We start from the raw sequence: 26,688 nt of genomic DNA, 5'->3' as shown, positions 1-26,688 counted from the left end.
TTATTTATAACCTTCAAGTTATCCATCTGCATAAAAAGTCTAATCTTTTTACCCTTCTCACATGATATTCTTTCAGTGCATCTTCATTTTGTTTTCATTTAAAGTTTGCAGGTGAGTAATTCACATTGAAGATGGCCCTGAAAATGTGAGTCAACTTTCCATTCATCAAAATTGAAAGTATTTCTCACTATGATTTACTATCCCTTTCTGAAAAGCTAGTATTTTCATTCTTTCTTTTTCACTCTGGCATTCTAATTAAATATACATATATCCAGCTATCCAGAAAAAATTTTTATGTTTGAGATTTGTGTGTGTGCCCAGCACTTCCAATTTCAGAGGCTACTGCACTTCTATACTTCTTTGTGGGTGGCCACCATCAACACAGATAGGGCTTCCTAATGGGCACAAGCCTGCAATCATTAAGTAAGAAAAAAAAAAGTTTTTGTTTTAAAGTATCTTTTATTTTCACCAAGACTTTTAACTAAACAGTAGTGACACAAGATAAACCAAAATTCATCCCAACACTCTCTTCTGTTACCCAGCTGAAGCCATTTTATCTTATATTGAGCTTCTGCTATTTACCAGCCTTCTACTGGTATACTCAATGAAATTTAAGAATTCTTCAGTCTAATTTACTTTCCCCTTTGAAAGTGATCTACTGTGTTCCTACCACTTAAACCACTTCTACAAGAGGACAAATCATATTCTGAACTTTAATACTTTTTTTTTTTCCATAACAGTTTCATTTTTGTTGCTTTCTCTTAAAATGCCATTTTTTACTCTAGTCTGTAGTGGAGAGAAATTAGATATACTCTTTTTAGAAGGAAATTAAAAGGCAAAGCAACTTTAGAATGAAGGCACTATTACAAACTATTTTTAGACCCATGATAAAAGTTCTAAAAGTCTGTTGTTAGCCTTTGAAAATGTGTCTCAAAGATGGTTTTATCAGATGATCTTTAAGGTCCCTTCCAATCCAAACCATTCTATGATTCTATGGCTCTATAAAACTTAGAGAAAAGATCTTACAGTTGTGAGCCAGATCAAAAATGACCAAAGTCTTTAAGCATAGGATCAAAGCAGAAATTAAGTATTCCTCTGAACTGGAGCAAAAATAGATGACTTCATCCCAGAGTACCATGCTAGTAAAAGGTCCTTCTTCATTTTCTTTTCAGTAGTTCCTGTAAATTGTGAACTCACAACAAGGAACTAATGCCAAGGAACTAATGTAGTATATCTAAGCAATTTGTAAATTACTGTCTGGAGAAATTAGATAGAAATCTGTTCCCATAAAGGAAACCACAAATCATAGTCTCTTCAGAAACAAATAGAAGATGAATGATGTGATAAAAATGTCAAAGTAATCAATTCCATTGCATTCCACACAGAAGCAGTTACAAGCCATCCAACTATTCCTTAAGGTAAATCATGAACACAATGGTTGTGAAGTGGACAGCATCTGAAAGCTTTGGCATAGAAAAATACCCTTTTTCTGGGATACACGTTAAGAATATATAGATGTCAAATATTAAGGGGATAGAACAATTCAAAGTGCAAGTCCAGAACTCATACTGTGAACAAAAGCAGAATCTGCCACCTTCAATTATAGGGAAAAAAATAAAAAAATAAAATAATAATAATAAAAAAAAAAACCTCTTTAATGTTTTTGGATTAGCAGATTTTTGGCATGAATGTAATCTTTTCTTTAAACAGTCTTTTGGACAGAAAGCCAGGTGGCAGTTTAGGATTCCGAGGCATAATTTAAAGACGGTAGGGAAAGCAACATTTATTTTTTCAATAAAAAAAAGGCTTTGATGTGTACAGGCTAATGCTGAAGGTACGTTAGATGGATCATTTGGCTTGTAAGTGAGCCTAGTACCAGTATGTAATTACTGTAGAAAGGGCTTTGATCTTACTTGATTATTGTGATGAATTTGTATCATTCTAGGAAGCCAGACAGTATTTTTCATACTACCATTTTAGTGCTTTTATATAAACACAATAGCATCATCTTATGCCTTTACATATGCTTTTGACACAACTGTGAAATTTGTAATACACTTCTCTTACAGAACTATACAGAGCTCACATATCTTATATTTCATAAAATAAAAATGAGAATTATTGCAAAAAAAATATTCTTCACACTTATAATACTTGCTTAATCCAATTTTTAAAGAGGCATTTTATTTCTTTGCTAAAGTCAGGTTCTTCTCTAATAAATTATGCTTAGAAATATCATTATAATTACCACCTCCCGGTGACATCCCAGTCACCTGTTCTCAGCCTATGCCTAAAAGATTCTTCTCCAAACTACTGACACTAGAAGCTCAGCTAAGCTAAAAAGAACAGGCAATGATGTGTTTTTTCCCACCATCCAGCACTTTCGGCAGCAGCCAATTCTGCAAGCAAAAGCAAGCTGTCTGAAGCAAGACAATCATCATTTGATACCCCCATCTCGAACTGGAAACTTCACTGCTTCTATTTGCACACAGTATATCTAAAGAAAATTGCAGTCGTTATGTTGATGATTCCTAAAAGTAAGGCAGAACCATTCTGTTTCATGTTAACTCTAGAGACCAAATAGCAATAAAAAAAAAAGGAGTTTTAAATTTGCTTTTGCATTAAATATATATGTCATTGAAACCACATAGGGAGCAGAACTTTATTTATTGGAAAGAATACAATTGCCATGAAATCTAAAAACATTTCCTGTGAAATGCAAAATTATCTTTCATAGTTATTCACATATATAAAGGGATCAATTCAGCTGATTAAATATATAAATCCAGTGCTGCTTGAGACTTCATAAGGCATCCAAGACATCTACAAAAGGACTGAAAGATAGTTACATCTGCTAGGATATAGGACTTAAATAAGACCTACACACTTTTGAGGGCTTGACAGAGGCCACACTAGGTACACCACAGCAGCTAAAATAACGGCAAACTCCTACAGTTAGTCAATGAATCACACCCAAAAGGACCTACTTTATAAATAGACTTCTACAAGATGTTAATGTACATCATATCTTGAAACTGCTCACTAGTAGTTCATCTGCTTTGTAACAATATCTAGTTTGGTTTGACAGTGGGAAGTCTAAGGCCATTTGATATAAATATTTGTTCTTTCCTAATTTAGATATATTCATCTTAGTTTTAAAATCACATAAATTATATGATTTTTGTTTAGACTACTTTTCTACTGACAGTGTAGTGTGACATCTGCTAAATAATAGGAGCCTTGTGTGTATAGCTTAGACCCCCCCAAGGATGGAGTTCCAAGTATTATTAAAATCCATTAGTGTTGCCAGTCCTCTGGGCCATGTAATGGTTCCTTTTACACCATTTGTAAACCAACCACTTTAATTATAAATAAGGCTGTTTATCCTAAATTAGTTGCATTCTAATGACTATCTGCACTTCTTAGCTGAAAGGAAATGGAAAGTGATACTAATTTATGTACCTTAAATATATAAGCATTTACAGTTTTCAGGCACCTGCTGAGCAGTCAGTGTGCCAAACCTTTCTCCATCTTGCAATCCCAGACAGAAGCACAGAGAGAAGAACTCATGGAGGGCAGGCATGCAGAGAAGAACAGGGGGGTTCTGGTGGACGAAATGCTCAACATGAGCCAGCAGTGTGCGCTTACAGCCCAGGCCAGTTGCATGCTGGGCTGCATCAACAGAGGGGTGACAGCAGGTGCAGGGAGGGGACTGTGCCCCTCTGCTCTGCCCTTGTGAGGACCCACTTGGAGTGCTGCAGCCAGGTTTGGGGCCTCCAGCACAAGAAAGATGTGGGGCTGTTGAAGTGAGTCCAGAGGAGGGCTACAAATATGATCAGAGCACTGGAGCACCTCTCCTGTAAAGAAAGTCTGAGAGAGCTGGGGATGTTCAGCCTGGAGAAGAGAAGGTTCCGAGAAGACCTTGTTGCGGCCTTTCATTACTTCAAGGGGTCTTATAAAAAAGATGGAGAGCAACTCTTTGCTTGGGCAGACTATGACAGGAATGGTTTAAAACTAAAAGAGGGAAGATATAGATTAGGCATAAGGAGGAAATTCTTCACTCAGAGGGTGGTGAGGCCCTGGAACAGGTTACAGAGAAAGTGTGGATGCCCCATCCCTAGAAGTGTTCAAGGACACGTTGGAAGGGGCTTTGGGCAATCTGGTTTAGTGGGAGATATCCCTACCAATGTCAGGGAGGTTGGAATGAGATAGTTTTTAAGGTCCCTTCCAACCCAAACAATTCTGTGATTCTGTGATTGTATAATCCTTTCCAGTTACATAATCTGGTCTAATCTCACTGTAGGCTGAAATCTGCCCTTGCATCTCCTCTTCAATGTATTTCTTTTCTCCTCAGATGTATCATTTCTCAGCAATTATGAACCATTATTATTAAATAGTTACCAGAAAGATCTAAATGTATTTCTTTGTAACAAGAAAATATGGGTAAAAGCTGAAACTTTCTTAGTTTCAGATACAAAGATCTTCAATTTTGACAAATTGAACAAAAGAACAAAAGACTTTTATAGAATGATGTCCTTTGCACTAAGGAACAGACCTGCCAGATGTATTTAGGGATGAAGTGATTCACTCATTATAAAGTTGCCTACAGCAGTTATCTTCTTTGGTGGTGACATGCAAATTTCACCCAGAGCAAGAGCTCTCTAAACCCCTGCACCAACAACAGATTCCACCTCTTCATCAGTGTCTTGGGGTTGAATGATTGATTTATCTCCCTGACGGGACAGGGCTCTGGGGTGGGATTTCACATACATCGCTGGGACATCTGTGAATCCTTGTCTCCATGACATGTCATCCTCCAAATGGAAGATGCCCAAAAAGATATTCACTTAGAAATGAAAGAGGAACCAAGTACTCACACCATTCTCAGAAGTAAAATCAAGAGGATGAGCATTATTATTAACCTATAAGTTTAAAATGTCTAACAGGAACTTTTTAAGGAAATTTTTAAGGAAAATTTGGTTATTGCTCTAAGATTTTAGAAGCTAAATTTTTATAATAGATGAAAAATAATTGTTTTGTATAAATTAATATATTGAATAAAAGAAAAGGAAGACCTGTTTTTTCTGTATCTTAACCAACTGATAGGTGCAATTATTTCTCCAGGCCTCCTTACTGAAACAACTATCTGATATGAGTGCAGTTTTAACTTCAGACTGTGTGCCCAAGGTGGTGCAAAAGTGTTAATTATGCAGTATATACAGCACAGTGCTGCAGTACATACAATGTAGATACTCTAATACGCAAATAGACTTTCAAGACATTTCTTCCATGTCATTAAGGACAAGACTTTGCACAAAATAGCAATTTTTATAGATATTTATGCACTTAGGTTACTTTCAATTAGCCTTAATATCAAAATTATGACAGATTATACAGTTGCTGCAAAGAGACTCTAAAGGAAATACCGGTGGCATTTAAAGGAAAACAGGTAAGTCCCTTCATGAAACTCCCTTTTGCTTTGTGAAGGCTTGAAATAAGAGTGTAGCTCATGTCCACAAAGACTGAGTTAATTGTGTGCAGTGTTTGCAAAGAGTGCTTCAGGGATGTGAGGTGAAGGCTGTTGTATCTAGTTTGTGCAATTGGGATGTTCAAAAATATTGTGATATACCAGAACTACAAAATGGGGATGAAAATTTTAAAAAATAGGCATTTTTCTCTTGCTTCACAAAGCTCTGTAGTACATACCTGCTTAGAGTATCTGTCCAACAGATAAGTAGAAGACAGGTCAGGAAGGATTTATATCATAACATAAATTCCCTACATAAATTCTTAAGTAGGAATTATACATACTAGCTACTAAAAACATTTTCATCCTTATTTTCCTGTATCCAAAGTTTCAATCTGCACCTCCATGGAAGTCCTCTGCTGTACTCTGAATAGCTGCAATAAGTCCAAATGCATGCTGCTCACTTGAAATAAAATTATTTTAAATTATGGGGATGAAAGCAGTCCCAAACAAGATTTGACCATCATTGCTCAAAATGCTGAATATACAAATGGTTTGAAAACATCTTTGCTTTGAGAATGTTAAAATCTAACCAGCACTGACATATGGCTTAAAGGATTAAAAAGAAATTGTTATCTCCGCTATACAGATGGGAAATTGAGGCACAGAAAGAATAAAAACTTGCCTAAGGTCAAACAAGAAATCTCCTTGGATACACTCTTTCTCTCTAACGTACCTCAGTGTAAATTTATAGTCACTTAATATAGAAATGTAGTAGTCATTCAGATAATATACTTCATCATAGGAATCTTTTTCTTATCATTATTTCTGAAGTAAGTTCAGGCTAACGGCACAAATCTGCTTGGAACAGAGTATAGCTAGCCTGCTAAAGGCATTATCTGAGTCAACAGGATAAAACATACCAGCATTTAGTCTTTGAAATATTTTATTTCAAACTAGAAACTTTATCATGCTACCCTTTAGAGACTAGGATTTCTCTTCTGTTTTTGCCTAGCTTCCAATATATTGATATTTGTTTTTCCTTTGGATGATATGCTTATGGAGGACACTGAAAAAATTACACATGCACCAATTAATTAAAGCAGAGCTTGTCATAAAGCTGTCTGGACTATTTTGAAAAGGATACAGAATTAAATATTCCAGCCACAGAAGCTGTCACCACAAAGGAAAACTGTGTCATTGATCTGATATCAAACATGGTTTACAGTATTTGAGCATGATGGACTTGACTCCCTTAATTACAGTGGATTAAAGCAGGAAGACTTCTATTGATGTCTGTAGACTTGTAGCAGGAATAACTTACTAAGGAGACAAGAATCAGGCCCATCCACTGCAGGAAGATAGTGTCACACTTTTGTGACGACTTGACAGGAGAAAAATTCCTGTATTCATGCATGATAAACCACATGTATCACGCTGAGTATACAGCATGCAGTCAGTACTGTGCTGTGAGCAGTGTAAGCACCAGGACCATGGTGCGAAGCATCTGCTCCCAGTCTTCCAGGCTTACTAATGACTTCAGCCTTCACTGTCTTCTGATGAATAAGGAATGCTAAATGACTATTTTAGAGGCAGTTAGAGGGTCAGGAGAGGTGATTCATGTTGACATTATCTAAGGCAAGAGATCATGAGGTTGCTGCCAAGCACCTTTAAGAAAACACTTCCTTGCAGCCCTAGACAGCAAATCCCTGTTACCACTCATATAAATAAATCAAAAGCCAGATTTGGTTCAACAGATTCACTAGCCGCTGTCACAGTCAGATTCATTCCTGTCTTCAGTCTCAGGAATGCCAGTTGCTCCAATTTCACATCTGTGTGGTTATGTTCTTCTTATATAGAAAAGTCTCTTACTAATCCTTATTCAACCAGAAAAATAACTATGCACATGAAAATTAATTACACAGCCTCCATTAACTATTTACTTGTTGTGACAGGAGCTAAAAATTAAAATGAGGAGTTCTCAGAGATTTACTGATTTACTTTTTTTTTTTTTTTTTTTTTTTTTTGTACTCAAATTTGGTCTTTAAAATGTGAGGTTTTCCAAGAATAAATCTCTACAAACTTATTTTCAACAAAATCAATTTTAATAATTCCCCAAGACAGTAATGCCTAGTTGCTACTCCTACACTGTGATTCAAACAGTCTGTTATGTCCCTGACATTCATAGACCGTGAGAAAACCACTGAAAAACCAGGCTGAACATCACTCAGTGATGCTAAGGGACCACAACTAACATATTGATTTAAAAGCACTCTAAAGACAAAAACATATTCATAACTATTTTTAGAACACTATTTTTTTTCATGGTGATGTGAGTACTGAATATCTAATTTGTTGGGTTTCATCAATAACATTAATACATAAATGGTGTTACGAAAAGTCATTATTTTGTATTAGTCCTGCCTTATCACTCACAGTGCTCGTTCCTGGGAGTTAGCATTCAATTATTAAAAAATACAAACAAAATATTCTATAACTAATACTGGATATATTTACAATTTAATGTGTTCTTAATTCTCTCAGTGACCCAAAAGTGGAAAGTGCCGAGCACAGCCTCTTCCCATGGCTTTGATCGTCAGCAAAAGGCTCTCAGAACCTCCCTGACAGTCCTTAGCATCTTGCAGGATAAAGCACTTTGACTGACAGGAAAGCAGAGTCATCTCTAAACTAGAATATATTAGGTATTTCACAGAGTGTACCAAGTCTGATTAACAGTTTGAGATAGAAAAGATAGACATGCAAATCATATACAAATACAAAATCCAGAAGGACTTTTTTGTCAGTAGTACATGGTGGTCCAGACTTTCTGCGGGCAGAATATGACCTACAGTATTCACCTGACAACAAAGGTATATCACATCTCTAATTATCATGCAAGCTCAGACTTCAGTCCTCTGCATCATTGAAGAAAGACTCTCCAGCTGCAGAATGCCATACAAATTATGCAGGTCTATCCTGTATATTACCAGGTCAGAGGAAACCTACAATGAACCAAAATGTCATCTTTTGTGCCTTCCACCCTAATTTCTGCAGCTTACTGAGGCCTGCAATAGAGTTTAGAGCAAATAGAGTTTAGACATTATAAGTATAGTCCCAACTGTTCTAAGTGATATATAAAAGTTCAGAAAAAAAGCTCAGTACTCAACTAGAAAAAAGGTCATCACAGTATCACCTGCTGCTTCCTGTTAGCTGTGTGCTGGGCCAGAATCAGAAAAGTTTTCAAGCTTGGAGATATCCCAGAGTTTGCAAGGTCATTCAGACCAGGTTGCTCAGGACTTCACCCAGTTGTGGTTAAAAACTACCAAGTGCAAAGACTGCCCAACCTCTCTGGGCAACCTGTGCCACTCCCTGATTGTCCTCATGGGGAAGAATACTCAGTCTGACCATCTCCTGTTTTAATTTAGGCCACTGTCTCTCACTCTCTGCACCACTGTGAAGACCCTCGCATTTTCCCCCACAACCTGGTAGGCTCCAGAGGTTTCAAACACCATCTCTGCTCCAGGCTGATCAAGCCCAGCTCCCACAGCCTCTTCTCACAGGGTAGGTGCTCCATGTTCCACCATCTCAAGGGCCTCAACTGAACTCCCTCAGTTTATTAATTTATCCATATTTATGGGCTCCTGGTTTGTAGTTTGTAATGCAGATGTGGTCTAACATGTTCTGAGTAGAGGGGGGCAAGCACTTATCTCAATCTCTATCTCTGCCCCTGTTCACGCAGCCTAGGCTGCCACTGGCCATCATTGCTGTCAGAACTCACTTGCTGCCCATCAGGACCCCCAGGACCTTGTTTGCAGAGAAGGAACATCAAGAACTCTCGATTTCAGACTCCCATGAAAACAGTGGATGACAAATTACACTAGACAGCAGTGGGCACAAACAGCTACAACAGCTCAGCCACTGGGCTGCAAGTGGGTAAGTTACTTGACCTCCAGACTGAGCCCAAACACACATAATGCTGATAAACTCACATCAACCAACAACATGACCACTGGTGCTACTTTATTGCTAGTAGATGGCATGATTGTGTATAATTCATATATAAGACCACTTCATGTCTTAAAACATAATGAAAATTTTATTGTCGATTGGTGCAGTCCTGGAAGTAGCGCTGTGTAACAGCCTTTTCTACTCTGCAAATGACTATCACAAATAAATCAGGAAATTCTGCTTTCAAACAATTAACTTTAAAAGCAGTTTCTAGTTTTCCTCCTTACAGATCCCTGTAAAATGTAGATAAATGCCTAATGGTTAAAGCTTGAGCTGTAAAGTTTACTCTAAAACAAGGAACATGATCAGTTTCATAGAACTGAAACAGTTAAAACAACCCCAATACAATCAAAATTTACATTCTCAGTGTTGAGCTCTGCATCTTTTTCATCTTTTTTGTGTGTGTATGTCTTTCTTGGTAGATTCGTATCAGTAACACAGGTCTGACTGAAAACTAATAAAACTTAGTAACAACTAGTGAAGAAGAGTTATCTGGGTATATAATAAGTGGATGCAAATAGCCAGCCATTTAGTTTTGACACCACAATTTGAAAGTACAAGTACTTATTTCATTAGCTCCTGTACACAGCTCACCAGCACTGCTAAATGAAGCCTTGACGCCTGACTGGAGCTATCAGCACAAAACAGGTGGCTTCCTGTGACACTACAGAGAGAAGCTCAAGCTCCCCAGGTAATTTTCAGGAGTTTGCTGTGTATTGTGGGTGCATCCTAGTAAGACAGTTGCATTTCAGTGATGGATGACACCATCTTGACATGCAACATTTCTAAAAGTTTCTTGCAGCAAGCATTCTTTAGTGTGAATGTCAGTTTCCAAAATGTTTCATGTCATCCTGCTCTGTGTTTCTCAGGACCTCTACGCATCAGGTCCACAGCCCTTAAGAGCATATGTTGTTCTGTAGAATCTTAAAACACTTTTTGAAATAATTCCAAGACCCAGACCTGGATAGATGCAAATCTGAAACCTCCCTAACCACTGACATCACCACGAGTTGATGTATCCCTACTGAATGCACATCCACTGAAAAATCATTCTACTCAAAGGTAGAAAATATGTGTTGAAAAGGAGACACGAGGTATCAGTGCACTGATATGTAGCTGCCTACATCCTAGATTTCCTTTGTTAGAACTAAAATGCCTTGGTTCACTGCTGGTAATAAGATGGTCAGTATGCCTTTCAGCTGAAGGTAACAAATTCCCTTGAAAAAATACATACCAAGTACATTAGCTGTACACTGAAGAATTCCTGAGACATCTTCAGCTTCTTCATTGCCAGAGCAATCTGTATAGGAGCATCTGTTTGATATATTGTGAAAATTCTTCTCTGCATCCCTGTAACTACAGTAAAAAATAAAGAAGTTATGGAATCTCCTTATACAAACACAAGATAGAAAAATACCTTTCAGAAATGGTAGTAAATAATACCTCTAGACCCCCTTGTCTATTCCTTCTTTCCCCCTCCATCACCCCCTTCATATATATTCCCACACAGATGACACATTAGTAGCCTGGGCTACATTAGTAGCATTATACTAGAATCTGGAACATTATCTGCAATGAGAATAAATGCATTTAAAACAAAATAAAACAAAACCAAAAAAAAATTTAAATAAATAAATAAATAAAACAGTATCAAAGGATTCAGGCATGAGGGAAGGGTATCAGGCGTATCTGTCATACTTCATTCCCACTTGGATGCTGTAACAAAGTTTTACAGTAAACTCCAAGTAGGACATTTATGAGGCAATGGAGAGTATCTAATAAGAAGAAATCTTCCATGCCACATTAGGTTAGCACTGCAAGTATAAAACCTAGCTTTCTCTGTGGATTATCTGCTGAAGAGATGAAATTTGTGTTATAGCTTGTTAAAGAAAAATTAAAAAAAAAAAATTCCACCAGGGGTGAAAGGTACAGAGTTGTGCTCAGACTAACAAGAAAGCAGCTGACATCTAAATTATTCTATTTGATTTAGCCTTGCCGCATTGGTTTTCCTTAATTCAACAGAAACAGAACAGAAGCTCAGACTATGTTTAATACTAAGCTTTATGCAGGTGATAATGAGGATGGAGGAGGAAATGCAAGTAAAGAAAGCATTACAACAGAGTGATAATGTACTTGGCAAAATATATAATTGATTTAGCTCAATGCACAAAGATTTTTAATGAGTATTTTATTAACAGCTTTGTTATGCTTTCATACTTTGTTTATACTTCATAAATCATGAATAGCAGTTTTAAGGACTGGACTCCTCATCTGACTAACTTCTGAAAAAAACAAGTGCCTGTTTTGCCAGCACCCATGGAAAAGGCTAGAAAGGATTCAGACTGCATATCTAGTTACTCCAAAAACAAACTGGTTTTCCATCTGGAGCAAGGTTAAAGGTTGCTGGTCCACACTGCAGTGACCACTCACCACTCAGTGGCCCTTGGTGACACCAGGCCATGTTGCAGGAAAAAAAAACTTTATCCTGCTTCAGAGGGATACCACATCCTGACCCACTGCCTGAGCTCAAAGCCATAGCCCAAAGCCACAACCAAGCCTGGTGGCCAGGCCTCCACAGCCAGTAAATACCACAGGCCAAGATAGGAGATTTAATGAACATTTTGTAGAATCATAGAATAGCTTGGGTTGGAAGGGACCTTAAAGATCGTTTAATTCCAGCCCCCTGCCATGGGCAGGGACACCTCCCACCAGACCAGGTTGTTTCCCAAAGCCCCTTCCAACATGGCCTTGAACACCTCCAGGAATGGGGCATCCACATCTTCTATGGGCAGCCTGTGCCATAACCTCAGCACCCTCTGAGTGAAGAACTTCCTCCTAATGTCTAATCTAAAACTACCCTTTTTCAGTTTACAGCCATTTGACTTTGTCCTATCACTACACTCCCTGACAAAGAGCCGCTTCTCAGCTTTCCTGTAGGCCCCCTTTAGGTATTGGAAAATTGCTGGGTCTCCCCAGCGTCTTCTCTTAAGGATGAACAACCCCAACTCCTTCAGCCTGTCTTCATAGGTGAGGTGCTCCAACCCCTGGATCATCTTCATGGTATACATGAAGATGAATACAACATTTATGCTATGTTATGCATAAATGCCAAGGCCCTGGCAATGGGGCCTCTGTGAGGAGAGGCTGGGGTTGCCCTGTGCTGGTCCCAGCCAGTTCCAGTCAGTCTCAGATGGTTCCAGGTGATTCCAAGTGGTTCCAGCCGGTTCCACCTAGTCCCAGCCAGCCTCTGTGGCCATAATGCAGGGCATGGCTGGACACAGCAGCAATGCCAATGGTGCCTCTGAATACACATTTAAGAAAGGGAAAAAAAAAAAAAAAAGGAAACGTGAGGGATGAGGCAAAAATGTCCGAGAAACAACTGCATGAGCAGCATGGGTGGAGAAGAAAGAGAGGAAAGAGGTGCTCCAGGCACCAGCAATGGTGTGTAGCTGCACACCCCATAGCCAGGGGAGGACCCCACGCTGGCACAGATATGTCCTGAACAAACTGCAGCTATGGACAGCTCATGGTGGAGCAGAGCAGAAGTGTGTGGAAAAAGGAGCAGCTGAGAGGTACTATTGTGGCTTGACAGCAACCCCCATTCCCCACCACCACATGGAGGGAGGAGGAAAAGGAGCTGGGGATGAAGGAGTGAAGTTGAGCCTGTGAAAGAGGGGCAGGGTGAAAGGTGTTTTAGTTTTGTCTTTGTTTCTCACCATCCTACTCTATTTTTACTTGCAACAAATTAAATTAATTTCCCCCAAGATGAGTCTGTTTGGCCCGTGACGGTAACTAGTAAAGAATTTTTCCGACTTCATTTTAACCCAGAAGCTTTTTTGATCTTATTTCTCCCCACTGTCCTTTTGAGAAGAGAGAGTTAGACAGCAGCAGGGTGAGGCCTGCAGCTGACGAAAGTTAGCCCACCACAGTACGTATCAACAGTATAGATCTCCAGACAGGACAAATATATGACATCTAGAGACAATTTTGACTTTCACTGACTGAGTTTTCAGTTTTTTCACTGACTAAATTTACATGGGCATTCAAAAACTTGAGTCAAAGTGTGCCAGAAGTTACGGGAATTACAGGTTTCCGGAGTGTCCCATTTTTAAACTTTGCCCATTAAAGTAAGGATATGTAAACCACATGTGGCCATAAATTAGAAGCTGCATTGTTTTTGCACACATGCCTTTTGCAAGGCACTATTTCACACATGGAAGTCTCTTAACATGAGACTTCAACCAATGCTTTTAGCATCTGAACAAAGTAGCAGACAAAAGGCTTCTCCCTTTGCCTGTTCTCTGGTGGATATCATAATTATCTGCCAAGATTGGCTCCCTTACTGCCCTCAGGTGCCAGCCAAATCTGCAAACATTGCAAATGTCATCTACCAAGCTAAGGCACCCTTTGAATTTTAACCAAACATTGAGAAACATGCAAGGACAATTTCCTCCACTGCGCTGAGCTTCAAAACAATGTCATAAATTCTGAAAAGACCCTGAGCGCAGCCTGAAAAAAAAAAATTCCCTTACATCTGTGTAATTAAATTCAGAGGACAGCATTCTTCATTTGTCACATGGCACCACCATTTAAGGGCTATAGACATGCAGCCATTGTATTCTGACTCTGTTAGAAACGTGAGCTGTCTGTGACAATAAAATACTTGTGCAGGTAAGAAAAAGCTTGAAAGGAGATTATTTTAATCACTGGGAGAATGTCTCAGGTTTTCATGATGATAATTGCTATCACTTTCCTTTTATTCCTCAGTCAACTCTTAATTTTCTTACTGAACTCTTAGGAGGTGGTTTTCTGCCCTGCTTCTGCAAAACAACTGCAAGTATGGTACGCAACCATGCCAGTGTATATAACAAGAAATAATGTAGGACTTTGCAAGACTGGGGCCTCAGGTCATAGCATAAATACATTTTCCAGAAATCTCATGTGGTTCTACGAAAAGCAAATTGGAGTAGATCCTATACTTTTATAAAAAGATTCCTTAATTCTCCTTATATAGGAAATGTCACTGTTAGAGGAGCAGTCATGCTGTGATGGAATTGAATGAAAGCAGGACTGAACAGCAGTTTATCACTAACATCTCTAATGTGTACTGCTACTGCAGAGCTTCCCTAAGAATTTGTGATAAAGATTAAAAAGCTTGTCAGTCAAGGCCGTAGCTTTGAAAGCATAAAGGAAAATACTCCATGCAACTTTCACTACCTCACATTAACACTTACCCAATAACTTGATGCTCAAAATACTGCAGTGTCCTTTGAAGAGTTTGCCGAATAGTCTGAGGCTATGGAAGAATAAAATGAAGAAAAAAAAAAAAAAAAAAAAAAGTAAGATTATGGAAGTATAGCATAGTTTAATTAACAAATCTTCCAATACACTATTTTTCCCCAGTTTTACTCCTTAAAATCATCTACCTGTCAGGTGCCAATCATGGCAATAGCAATAGATAGGAAATATTATTCATTCCTTGTATCTTACTTCACCATTTAATTTTACAGTGAGACATATAATTTATACTGCTAACAAGACTATTTGTGCATAAAAAAGACACCACTTCACAAATAGCTCTCCCAAACTATCACCTACCAATTATCTCATTACTTTAAAATAATTAATTTAAAATAATCTGCAAGAAAATGCTATTATTTTGTGGTGAAAGTATATCCAAGAAAAGCCATTTGGGTTTTTAAACTTTGTATGCTCACTAGAGCATTTTGCATTAAAGAAGATTATAAAGACATAATTTATTTTGGCTTGCTTTCCTGACAAGTTGTAACTCCCAAGTTATCTTTTAAATCATCAGGAAGCTCAAGTTTATCAAAAGAAAATCATGACATGCTTCAAGCATTTATATACTGTTCCACTTTAACAGGTGTTCACCAAGCAATGTATGTGCATATCTGTGTTTATTTTCATTATTAATACCACTACAGTATTCACCAAAATACATATGTTCATATATGTGTTTATTTTCCTTATTACTACTGATACTACTACTAATACTGCTGCTACTGCCAGTGCTGCTGTTCCTATTATTTTGAATTAATACATGAAAAATCTTTGGGTAAATCAAGCAAATGTAAAATCCAAGTCATTCTCTTTGGAAACAGGTCTATTTTAGAAACCTGTTTGTTTGGAAGTGTCCCTTAATTTGAGCTCTTTCATTCTTGAAAATAAATAAATAAATAAGTTAAAGTGATTTTGTTTGAACTAACATCAACTTTGAAAGTCTCAGATTTTGCTGTCTGCTGTGCAGATCCAGCACTTCAAGACCTGACCATTCTTCCTAACGTTGTTCGTGAGTTTGCAGAAAGAAGTATTTGCTTTGATGATGGCAGGAATGCAAAAGACTATACTAGGTTTGTGCAACTGCAAAAAAAATAAAAAATTTAAACCATATTATATGAACTTGTCTTCCCTTTTGAATTTAAATGTGTAGAAATGCATGCATTTGCAAAAATAATCTCAAAATACATGTCAACCTTGAAATAGTTTTTGTGGGTTTGTTTGTTTGTTTGTTTTTTGATAGTACTTCATCAGATAATTGCTTCACATCTCTGCAGGAGCTAAGTTTCCTGTGCTAAAGGGCATTAAAAATTATACGCTCTTTTGCAAAACACAGTGGAAGTGTCATACGAATGAAACCACCACATACCAAAAATTCATCTCTCCTTAGTTGTATGGGAGGAGTTGAAGTCCTTAGACCTTATGGACTACAAACATATTTCACGACATGTTCTCGCAGAAACTCAAAAGCTTTCCTGTGCTCAGTAGGCACAAAAATCCATTCTTCACATATAGAAAATATACATTTTCCCACTCTAGCAACCAGGCAAAGTAAAATGGCTTTAAATAAACAGGTCTAGACAGCTGCCATCTCCTATTTCCATACTGCATTTCCCTCAATCCCACTCCTACACACAGAACTTAAGTACTCCACCAGGACCTACTTTGACATGAAACATGGAACGCTGGAAATTTTTGATTGTTAAATTAGATCTCCTTTCTGGATCCCCCGAAGTACTTTTACAGTGAGCATATGGAAGGCAGCAATGCTTGGTTCCATAGTGAAGAGGAAGAAAAATAGCCTTTTTCTGTTCTCAAGAAATTTTGCAGCTTGATGACACTTAGCAATCCTCTGGGGATTGTCTTTCCCCTTCTCATTCTTGACACACAGATGTTGCACTTTTTACACGGGGAAAAACCCTTTTGAATACCTCAAGATTAGACCATATACGCAGCCTCCAAGTCCTGAGCTTGATTTCATCAATCACCTCCCTTCCCCCACAGTGCTGAATGAAATAAGAATAGCTCAAGTACTACTAACTCTCCTCGCTAAGCTAAGTCATCTGCTTAACTATTGTTAGAGAACTTTATACAATCCCATACACTCATATACCTTTCTACTGGCACATCCTTCCAAATATTAGAAATTAATTTAAAATCTACAGATATTATAAATTAAAGCAAAAAGTAGGATTTCATATTAAAACACTGGTCATAAACAGAGCTCTGTGCAATATACCCATAGTTAATATGAAAACCAGCCTGACTCACAGTCTTTCTCCACTTCTGACAAGAATGACATGTCACTGTACATGGTTAAAAAGCCACTGTGTTCAACTTCTCAGTTTATTGTAATCAGTGGTGAATGTACCTTTGCTATGGTTGTAATTCTGTCACTATGACCATCTTGCCATGACTAAATAAAGGGAGAGGAGAAAAATGACACCTGCCTACAGCTGCCTACATAGGCAGTTTGGTGTTCTACTTCTTTCACTACTGACTATGCATTGACTATGAGAGAGGGAGTGGGTAGGAAAAAATTTCTATCTCTTTTCTTCATCCAACAGCAGGACTTGATGAAGACAAAATAACTAAACCTTCTAGTAGCATAACACACATCATCTCTTCTGCTGTTAGGGGAGATAAAAGACGTATAATAATGCATGTCCTCCACTGCAATCAATGCAAGTCTGTGCCATACAGGTACCCAGTGGACCTTATGTACTAAGGTTTTAAAGCTTCAAGACCAATTAAAATGGAAAAAAAAAAAAAAGTAAAATAACAATAATTACCTAAACCAGTAATTTTTAATAATTTATTTTTATTAGAATGATTTATTACTATTTTGTTTGCATTGCAAAACAGTTACATCAGTTCAGGTTTCTAAGGGCAATTCAAATTTAGACATGCCAGTACTGCTATTTTTACGTGTAAATTAATCCAAAAATTGCCATACCAGACCATGTCCAAGCTCCATCTAGAATGATAAGGCAGAAGGAACCACTGTAGATAATGACTGATCTTTTGCATAGCAGATGCTATAGGACTTCCCTGAAATAACTCTGAATCCAGATAGCAAGCCATGGCTAACCCTAATATGTCAAAAGAAATGGTAAAATAAAATAAAATAAAATAAAATAAAATAAAATAAAATAAAATAAAATAAAATAAAATAAAATAAAATAAAATAAAATAAAATAAAGTAAAATAAAATATAAAATAAAAAATCACAGAATCACAGGTTCATATACATTTGAAGGAACCTTTGAAAGTCTCATTGTTCAATGTCCTGCTCAGAATCATATCTGTTAGAACTGGTTGCTCAGATACTTCTCCAGATGAGTTTTAAGTGCCTTCAACAATGGAGATCCAAACCCATTCCAGTATTTAACTTAAATATTGATCTGGAACTTCCTATTTTCAATCTTTCCTGCCTCTCATACTTCCACTGTGCACCCCTGAGAAAAGTCCAGTTCTGTCTTCACTACATCCCTTGACCAGGTATCTGTAGACTGCAATACAGCTCAAGGATGTCTCTTCTTAAAAGCTGAAACAATGCAGCTTTCTCAGCCACTCTTCAGATGTCACTAGCTCAATGGCTTAACCATCCTGGTAGTCTTTTGCTGGCCCCATTATCAATCCCTGAAAAAAATGCAGAGGTAGTTGGTTGATAATTTGACTTTGTGCCACTGATCACCACCTACTGAGCCCAAAGATCTTGTCAATTTTCCACCCACCTTATCATCCACTATGGAGTCCATATCTCACCAGTTTGGCTCTAAGGACACCATAGGAGACCATGCCAAAGACCTTTCCAGAGGCAAGATAAACAACATCCCCTCATCCATTGAGCCAGTCATCTCATTACAGAAGTCAATCAGGTTGGTCAGGCACAATTCATCCTGCTCATGCTCCTCACCTTCCCAGACTGTCTGCCATGAACATCCTGTGTCCATTCCCTGCAGCACTCCTGTCCTGAAAGCCATCTCACACAAGGATGTGTGTGCTAACACATGAGGTCCAAGCTCAGTATCACCTATTTGTTCCTTAAAATGGGCCCCTGGTCATCTTGCTTTAACAAAGTAAGCACAAGAACCTCTTCCACCACGTTGTCCCCCAGATATTTTTCACTTCCCCCCCCCTCCCCTCTCCCCACCTTTTCTTCAGACAATATAGACCCTTCACAAACAAACATAGTTTGAAGCCCTCATCAAGATCAGGAAGCCTGTTGTCAAAGACATCCTCACCCCACTTTGTCAGATAAATCCCTTCTTCCTCAGTAGTCTTTACTCCTCAGAGAGTGAGTGCATCCACAGAGATCAAAGCCTTGCCAGCAACACCAGCTACAGGGGCTGCCTCACTAAATGTGTCCACTCCAACCTGAGCCCTTCCCCCTCATCATCAGGATTAAAGAGACTCCAACTGGACCCCCAGGCCTTTGCCCTTGCCCTCAAAGCCATGTAGTCACTTCTGATATCCTCAAGGTCTCCCCTGGCTGCATTGTTGGTGCCCACATGGACGAGCAGCAGGGTTCATAGTCAAAGGCCAGACAAGCCTTGGCAGCCTGTTTGCAACATCATGTCTGAGCTCCTGGCAAGCAGCAAACCTCCTGAGGCAGCAGGGCAGGCTGGCAGATGAATGCTTCTGTCTCCTCGGGAGACAGTTTCTGATAACTGCTACTCTCCTTTTTCTTGGAGCCTCCAGCAGTTGAGGCTCAATTGGCTCTGATGCCTCATGGCAAATAGGTCATCTCTCTCACCTCTTCCCAGGGCACTGCACTTGCTCTGTAACTGCTGAACCACAGGTGGAAAAGGGTGCCTAAGTGTGTTGCCAGAAGTGATAAGCCTCCAGCATCCCCCATCTCAGGATTTTCCACTGTTGACCCTCAAGGCTTTTTCTCTAGTTGTCCCCCTTTCCTTGCAACATGGGGCTCAGGGTCTTGGCTCTGCAGGAGCTCTACAAAGCTCCCTCACCACCTCCTACAGATCTTCTGTCTGGCAACTCAGCAGTGAAACCACAGCAGGATGCCATCGCACAGCAGCAGGCAGTGATTCTGGCCATAGCACCCCACCATGACAACTACTGTAACTCCACCAGCCTGCTCTGTTGCAGTGCCCACCTTGCAGGATGCCCTTGGAGGGAAACCTGCCCTTCTCGCTTGACCTCACCCTGTTCTACATTACTGCAAAACCGGTTCAAGACCTGAAGCTAGAGTAATAACTTCAGAGGTGTTTTTAAGACAAGCTGAGGAAAATGTTTATGAAGATATTTGTCTAAACAATCTTGAAGTACTCAATTTGATTTTTCTTACTCAGACAACTTCCTTTGAAAAAGCATTCTAGTTTAAATAGACATTGTCTGGAAAAAAAAAAAAAAAAATATATATATATATATATATTAATTTTCTCTTCTTTCAACTTAATTGCCTTAGGTTTTGAAGACAAAGCGGAAAAGACTTCCACTTTAATTGCATCCCTTGCTATAAATGTCTTTCCCAAAGCAATGAAATGTAAGCTTTCCCATCTCTTCTCTGAGGACAGAGACTTTGGCCTATTCCCTAATCATTGCCTGTTGCCTCTGAAATGTCTCTCACTTGATTGCAGTGTCTTTGGAAGTAAATGGCCAACTGTAGGTACCCAAAAGTACCGCCCAACTGTAGGTACCCAAAGTGACTCATTTCACCTTGCTGTTGGCAACTAATACAAGACTCAGTCTTTGGAAATACTTGTTTCTTTTGTCTACATAGGATGTTGAGTGATTGCTTTAGACTGACACATCTTTTAAATGCATAAGTGAGGACAGACAAACCCCACCATGCAGCGACAGTACTGCGCAGAGTATTCCAGATGACTCAGTTTAAATTTACATAAATGCAGTTTTGTATTCTCTGTCCCATTCTTTTTGCACCTTATGATGACCACATAGTACCAGAGAAGAAAGGGACTGTATGGAATGGGGAGCTGAGAGAACAGCCAAACACACGGTTTCTCCTTAATCCTATCACGGCCTCAAAGATTTTCCCTGATAAAAGCTAAGTGGCTCCTAGCTGAACCTCAGAAGTGGTTTAACAGTCATGCTCTTAAGAACTTGAGTGCTACAAATTTTAAACATGAAAGTTGCACTGAAGAGCATAATAGTCTCAGCTAGAAACCACTTCACTTCTATCAGAATTTCTTCAGGGAAGTCTGTAAAGTCAGGGGGCTCCTCTAGACTCCTCTGCCCTGGGGAGCTGCAATGTCCTTCCTAGAGGCATCGCATACAGGAGAGACAAGTTACCACAAACCTCAGCCAAATCAGCACTTGGATGCTGAAAGCTTTAAGTGTTTCAAATTTGTAATGTTCAATCACTAACTCAGCAGATGTGTAAGATTTTAATTGTCAGCTTCACTGCTGGGCATCTCTCATCAATGAAAAACACTTCTTTTCTCATATTTCAAAACCAGCTCTAGTGAAGTTTCTGTGCATAGGTGATTACAGAGTTCTAAGCACACGATTAAGTATGCACCTGGTCCATCTGGAAGGAAATAAATGGAAAAATAGCCAGTTTTATATCTGTTGGTTTTTTTGTTTGTATGTTTTCTTGGTTGTTGTTTGTTTGTTTGTTTGTTTCTTTCTTGTTGCTGGTTTTGTGTGTGTGTGTTTTTTGTTTTTTTTCAATGTTTACCCCAGGATCATGAAAGCAGTTGAAAGCTGTTCTTTCCCTATTCTTCTGGTCACCCAAATATTGATGTTAAAGAGGCAGTAAACAAAGAACCAAGGCTCCAGTTAAAGACAAACATTTATCAACATTTCCCAAATGTCAGGCATGCAGAGATAAGTATTGAAATTGCTGCAACTAGGGAAAAACAGAACTGAAAAATGAAAGAAGAGCTCCTTTGGCATCTGACAATTTTTATTGATGATGCAGAAAGGAGGCAGGCTCCCTAGCAGGTCCTCACAGATCCTGTACAGACAGGAACCTTCCCCATCCCCTTCCCAATAGCTGAAGAATGGAATGAAAAGGCACAGAAAAAAAAAAAAATTGGAAATGGAGAAGATGGAGAAGCTGAGACCCAGCATAAGGAACCATTTGAGAATTTTAAAAGAATCATCTTTGGGGGTTTAACAGTGCTTTAGATAATCAGGAAAAAAAATATATATATTTATTATATTTTTGCTCTCTAGCTTCTGAACCATTAGGATGCACTCACTTTTCTTCTCTGTAATTGTGCAAGCTAGAAGTTTATTTTTTCTTCATGAAAACCAGCTTCCTGATTCCAGAATTTTGTGATTTATATAAAAGCACTGATTGCTTGTGGACCAGCATGACTACAGCAGCACACAGTGATCCAGATGGGATGAGGTAAAGGTACAGCACTGGAGCTCAGGGTCACTTTGCATCTAAACCTGAGACCATTCTGCTCCTCAGTTTGTACAAACTGGGGTAGTCTTCACAACAAAGTACTTGTTTGCATCAGAGAAAACACATTAATTTAATAAATAACATTGAGACCAAGAATTTTACCTCATACTATTTCATTGCAATAACAATGCAAACACTCCAAAGAAATAAAACAGAGATAACTAATAATTAGAAATTATAACTCCTGCATCCCCAGTTGCCTTTCAACTAAAAGCATCACAGACATTATGGATGGAAATTGCCTATTAGTTCATCTAGTCTAACTCCTCGACAGTGAGGGATAAATATCTCAGGGTGCTATCCATTATAATACCATTTGGGATCGCTTTGTTCATCTTTTGAATTTCAGCCATGTCTGGGAAGAATAGAAGATCCATTCTGTGCTGCAGAAAGAATACATTCACTAAGTGAGAGCATAATAGATAATCTACCTCCAGTGCCACCTGTTTGGTTTTAAAAGCAACTCACATCTACTACATAAAATCATTGGTGCTATGCTAGGAGATACATAGGAAATAAAAGGCTTTACACATCAGTGCTTCTCAAGGAATTTCTTCTGCTGCACAAACCAACTGTCCTCAGCATAACAGGACCTAATTTCATATGCTCAGCTGCAAAGGTGCTTTGAGCTGTATGGAAGAACCACATTTTTATTTTCTTGGTTTTTTTTTAAGTTTTCAAGCAGACATGTCTAGAAAGAACTTGGATATGAGAACTATTTCTTTTCCTCATGGCAGAATATAACAGCCCTTAATATTAGCACAATTAGAAAGAGAGAGCTTGTCTCTGTGTTGGCTTTCCAAGTTTCACCAGGACTACACTGAGCTGCTGTGAAGTGGTACCTCTTTGCTCAAGTAGTTGTGGATGATGGATATTCGCCCTTGTTTTGATGTAGCTATGACTGTACGCTGCAATTTAGGGGCATATATTGATATGGTATCTGCTTCAGGCAGCAAAGATGCCTTCAAAATATGAATGTTTTCAGATGTGTTTTTTTCCAAGCTCTGTAAAGTCAAGATTTCAGCCTGGGACTATACAAACATTAAGAAAGCAGCTATCACTATGGACAGTCTAAGTACTAGATGTGAAATATTCAAGGTCACCCTAAACAAAATTTCACCAAGGTCAATACAAGGCTGCAGTCCTCTGGGTACAGCTAAATTAATTAAAAAAAAATATTTTATTTGCTGAGGCTGAGATGAGATGCATGAGATGTTTAGCCACCAAACAAGACAAATAAACAAGACCCATCATGATTCTAATATTAATAACATTTCCCAGAATGTTCCCCGGCTCTGTTCCACACTATGAAATAGCAAATTGACTGGCTAAGGGCTGCACATGTGGCCTCGTGTATGAATTTTTTTTCTCTCTGGTAAGTTGAAAGTCTGACTTTATTTGTATTTTGAAAAAATAATCCTATTTGCTTCTTGAAATTAGAAACTGAGTTTCTCATTGGATGTGCCTTTCTCCACCTTTTTCAAGGCATTTTTTCCTTTGCACCCATCTTCCTGAGAAGGATGTTACTCACTTAAAGCTCATCCAACACGGGCTATTAAGCGAATAAGCCAGTCACACTGCTGATATGGATATCATTAGCATTATCCTACTTCATTCACAAAGTTAGGCAGAAGTTATTCTTACAACAGTAAAGCTTAGGTATACCCAATGACTTAATGTGAGTCACAACAAGCTCAGAAGACTTGTGCAATCTTTTTTCAAACTTTCATGTAAAAATCAACACTACTTCTTGTACTAGTGGCAACAACTTGTTATTGCTACTAGCAAGAGTAGTTATTCCTTAAGCGTAAGTGGTAGAGGCTTATGATGAAACCGGGCTTGATTTGAGCTGCTACATTTGCACTTCTCCACCAAAACCCCACCTCCACTCACTGGAGGTTTCATTTGCAATTAAACGATTTGAAGTTTCAGCAGTGACAGAATTAATAGCATGCACACTAACCTAAATGATAGTCTTTACGTTCTTTTTTCTCCCATTGTCAGGAAAAGGAAAAAAGACAATTCTTAAATTCAATCTATTTGGCATAAGCCAGTAGCCGCTTCCTAATTTAAATAGGAGAAAAAAATAAATGTTCTTAATTTAATGTATCTTCAACTGAGCCTTTAAAGGATATCAGGAATAATTCTGCATGAACAGAAAAGCACACCAGAAGTGATTTCCACTTAATAATGTTTACAGTTCAAGAGAGATGTTACATAGGCCATTCAGAAAATAAAATCAACCAGAAATGTAAGTCTGTCTAATGCTGTGTCATACTGTAATTCTCTTTCCAGAAAGATCAGCACAGCGCTTCGGGGTACACAGTCTCCTCTGAATGCATGCCCAATCACTTTCCACTCCTTCAGGGTAGTCCATGCCCCTCAGATAGGAGCAGAGTATTTGACTTTTCAAATCAGTGACAAATTGTATTTTTTTTTTCTGATTTTGATTCTATTTTCAGCCTGGTATTGGATACAAGTCAAGATAGAACTGGAGCAAATGTGAAAATTGCTGCAAGGAACTAGAATTTAGTATGATAATAAAAGGCATTTCTAAAGAATAAAACTGCGTCCACTGGTGCCAGGATACCATTCCCATACAGCGGAGCCCTTAAAGGCAGAAAAACTGAGGATGAGAATAAACAGGAGACAGTATCATCGTCTCTAGTTATAATTAATCAAAATTTATGTCACTGTGGGTGTAAAAATCATCCTTTAAAATAGAACACAACAATAAGGCTGGAACTAAAAGAAAACTATATCATTAAATAATCTTGTGACATACATTTATTTATTGCAGCTGATTTCTTAAAAGCAAGGGCATAAATCAATGTACCTACCGAGTTCCTAGCATTTTATTAATCTCCGAAAGTGCGAATGCAGCCCAGTAAGAGGGGCACCTACTTGTCTTGAAAGCTGCTGGATCTAGCTCATCTTTCTCTGACAAGGTATAAAAGCTAAAATTCTTCGGTGGTGGAGGTTCAGAGGACGGAGGACAGCAGGGATGTCTGCCCAGCTAGGAGCATGATTTAGGTGTTTGACTGCCGTTAGGGTGGGTAGGAGCTGCCTACACAATTACAGGCTCCACTTTGTGGGAACATCAGAGGGATGAAAAGCTGTGAGAGGGCAGAGCCAACATGGAGCAATACACATTGGCCATGATCTCGTGAGATAAAGGAACCACAAGAGCAGAGTGTGTGCAACACCTGGACCCGGGGTTTCTCATGCTTAGTGGCTGCGTTTGGCCCCACAAAACATCACCTTCCCAGCCAGGTGCCAAGCACAGCCTATGCCGGGCACAGCTGCTTGTCCTGAGTCTTTGGGCTGCAGCACCCGGCTGGCCAGTGAGCCGCAGCCCTCCTGCTGAGTGCCACAGCTCGCCCGGTGAAGCTGGCCTTCAGGTGGGACACGGGGCAGCAGCTCCAGTAACTGTTTGTTACGTGCACGGCTCGCCTGCTCAGGGAAGCTGCTGCCAAAAGCTGCCTCCCTCCTCACATCCACACTGCTCTGCTTGCCCTTCCCCTACAAGCCCTACTCACAAACACCCGCAGTAGGGTATATATGGAGCTCTGCTCATCCTCCTCCCCACCAAATTCTCTTCTCCGAATTATGCAGCTGCTTTGGTGGGAGGTGAACCTTGCTATCCTCCTATTTCTGGCTATTAAAAAAGAAAGGGTTTGGGGTAAGCAAGTTCCAAATGGACAGCGTCCATCCTTCAGCCATCCAGGCATGTCAGAAAACCTTTAAGAACCTACAGGAATGTAAACCGAACCTGTGGTGATTGAGGATCAGGCCCCTACATCCTCTAGAATAACCACGTCAGGAAAATCTCTAAAAACGCATTTAAGAGAAAAGTTGGAAGATCACATGTGCTGGAAAGAGCTAGAAGCTGTCCTCCAGGAGCAAGCAGAAGAGGCTGGATTAACACCTGCAAACCTAAGGTTTCACTTTTTAATTTTTTTTCCCATTGTTCCACCAGAAGTAATAGTTGTGCGGTCACGCTCACCTAGATTTGAGAGCAAGATTGCAGGTGATACAGAATGTAATAACTTCGTTTCACTGTATTTGAGTATAAAATATCTCAAATACTTCGTTACAGCATTTTAGTCTGCAGAATCTGCCTTTCCACTGACAGTATGTTTGTACTCATGCTCATGAATGCATTGCACAGAAGATAATATTTTCATACACTCTTTTGCACTGCTGCTCCTCATAACATCTAGCCTTCTTGCACAGCCCTCTTGCCATGCTGCCCCATGGACATCCCTTACTGTACAGCTCCTTCACCCCCTGGATGCTCCTCCTGCTCAGATCAAGATTCTGAGCATCCCCGAGCAGCTCCCTGCTACTGAGACTGAAACAACGTCACCTCTGCAGTATTAAACACACAGAGAATTTTTTATTGGTGAAAACACAAAAATTAAATTTTAGTCAGTATCTCAGTCCTAGCCATCAGCAAAGGAATGCACAAAATTAAGGCTAAGTATGAACATCAGGAACCTGTAGCATCCTT

The 26,688-nt window shown here is 39.0% G+C and overlaps 1 protein-coding gene across 2 annotated transcripts in view; it reads right to left on the bottom strand.

Moving 5' to 3' along the window:
- GUCY1A2 (guanylate cyclase 1 soluble subunit alpha 2) overlaps positions 1-26,688 on the bottom strand; it is a 172,683-nt gene that overhangs the window by 143,160 nt on the left and 2,835 nt on the right. For both annotated transcript variants that reach the window (XR_005264040.2, XM_038175780.2), the window contains exons 2-3: positions 14,710-14,771; positions 10,710-10,831 (exon numbers count right to left, since the gene is read on the bottom strand). Coding sequence is in view for 1 of the 2 variants with exons in the window: in XM_038175780.2 (XP_038031708.1) it covers positions 10,710-10,831; positions 14,710-14,771 (184 nt within the window). In the remaining variant the exon portion in view is untranslated. The remainder of the gene's footprint in view (positions 1-10,709; positions 10,832-14,709; positions 14,772-26,688) is intronic.

This window comes from Anas platyrhynchos, chromosome 1, assembly GCF_047663525.1.
Source record: "Anas platyrhynchos isolate ZD024472 breed Pekin duck chromosome 1, IASCAAS_PekinDuck_T2T, whole genome shotgun sequence".
Classification (NCBI taxonomy): Eukaryota; Metazoa; Chordata; class Aves; order Anseriformes; family Anatidae; genus Anas; species Anas platyrhynchos.
This window is presented reverse-complemented; position numbering and strand designations above follow the sequence as displayed.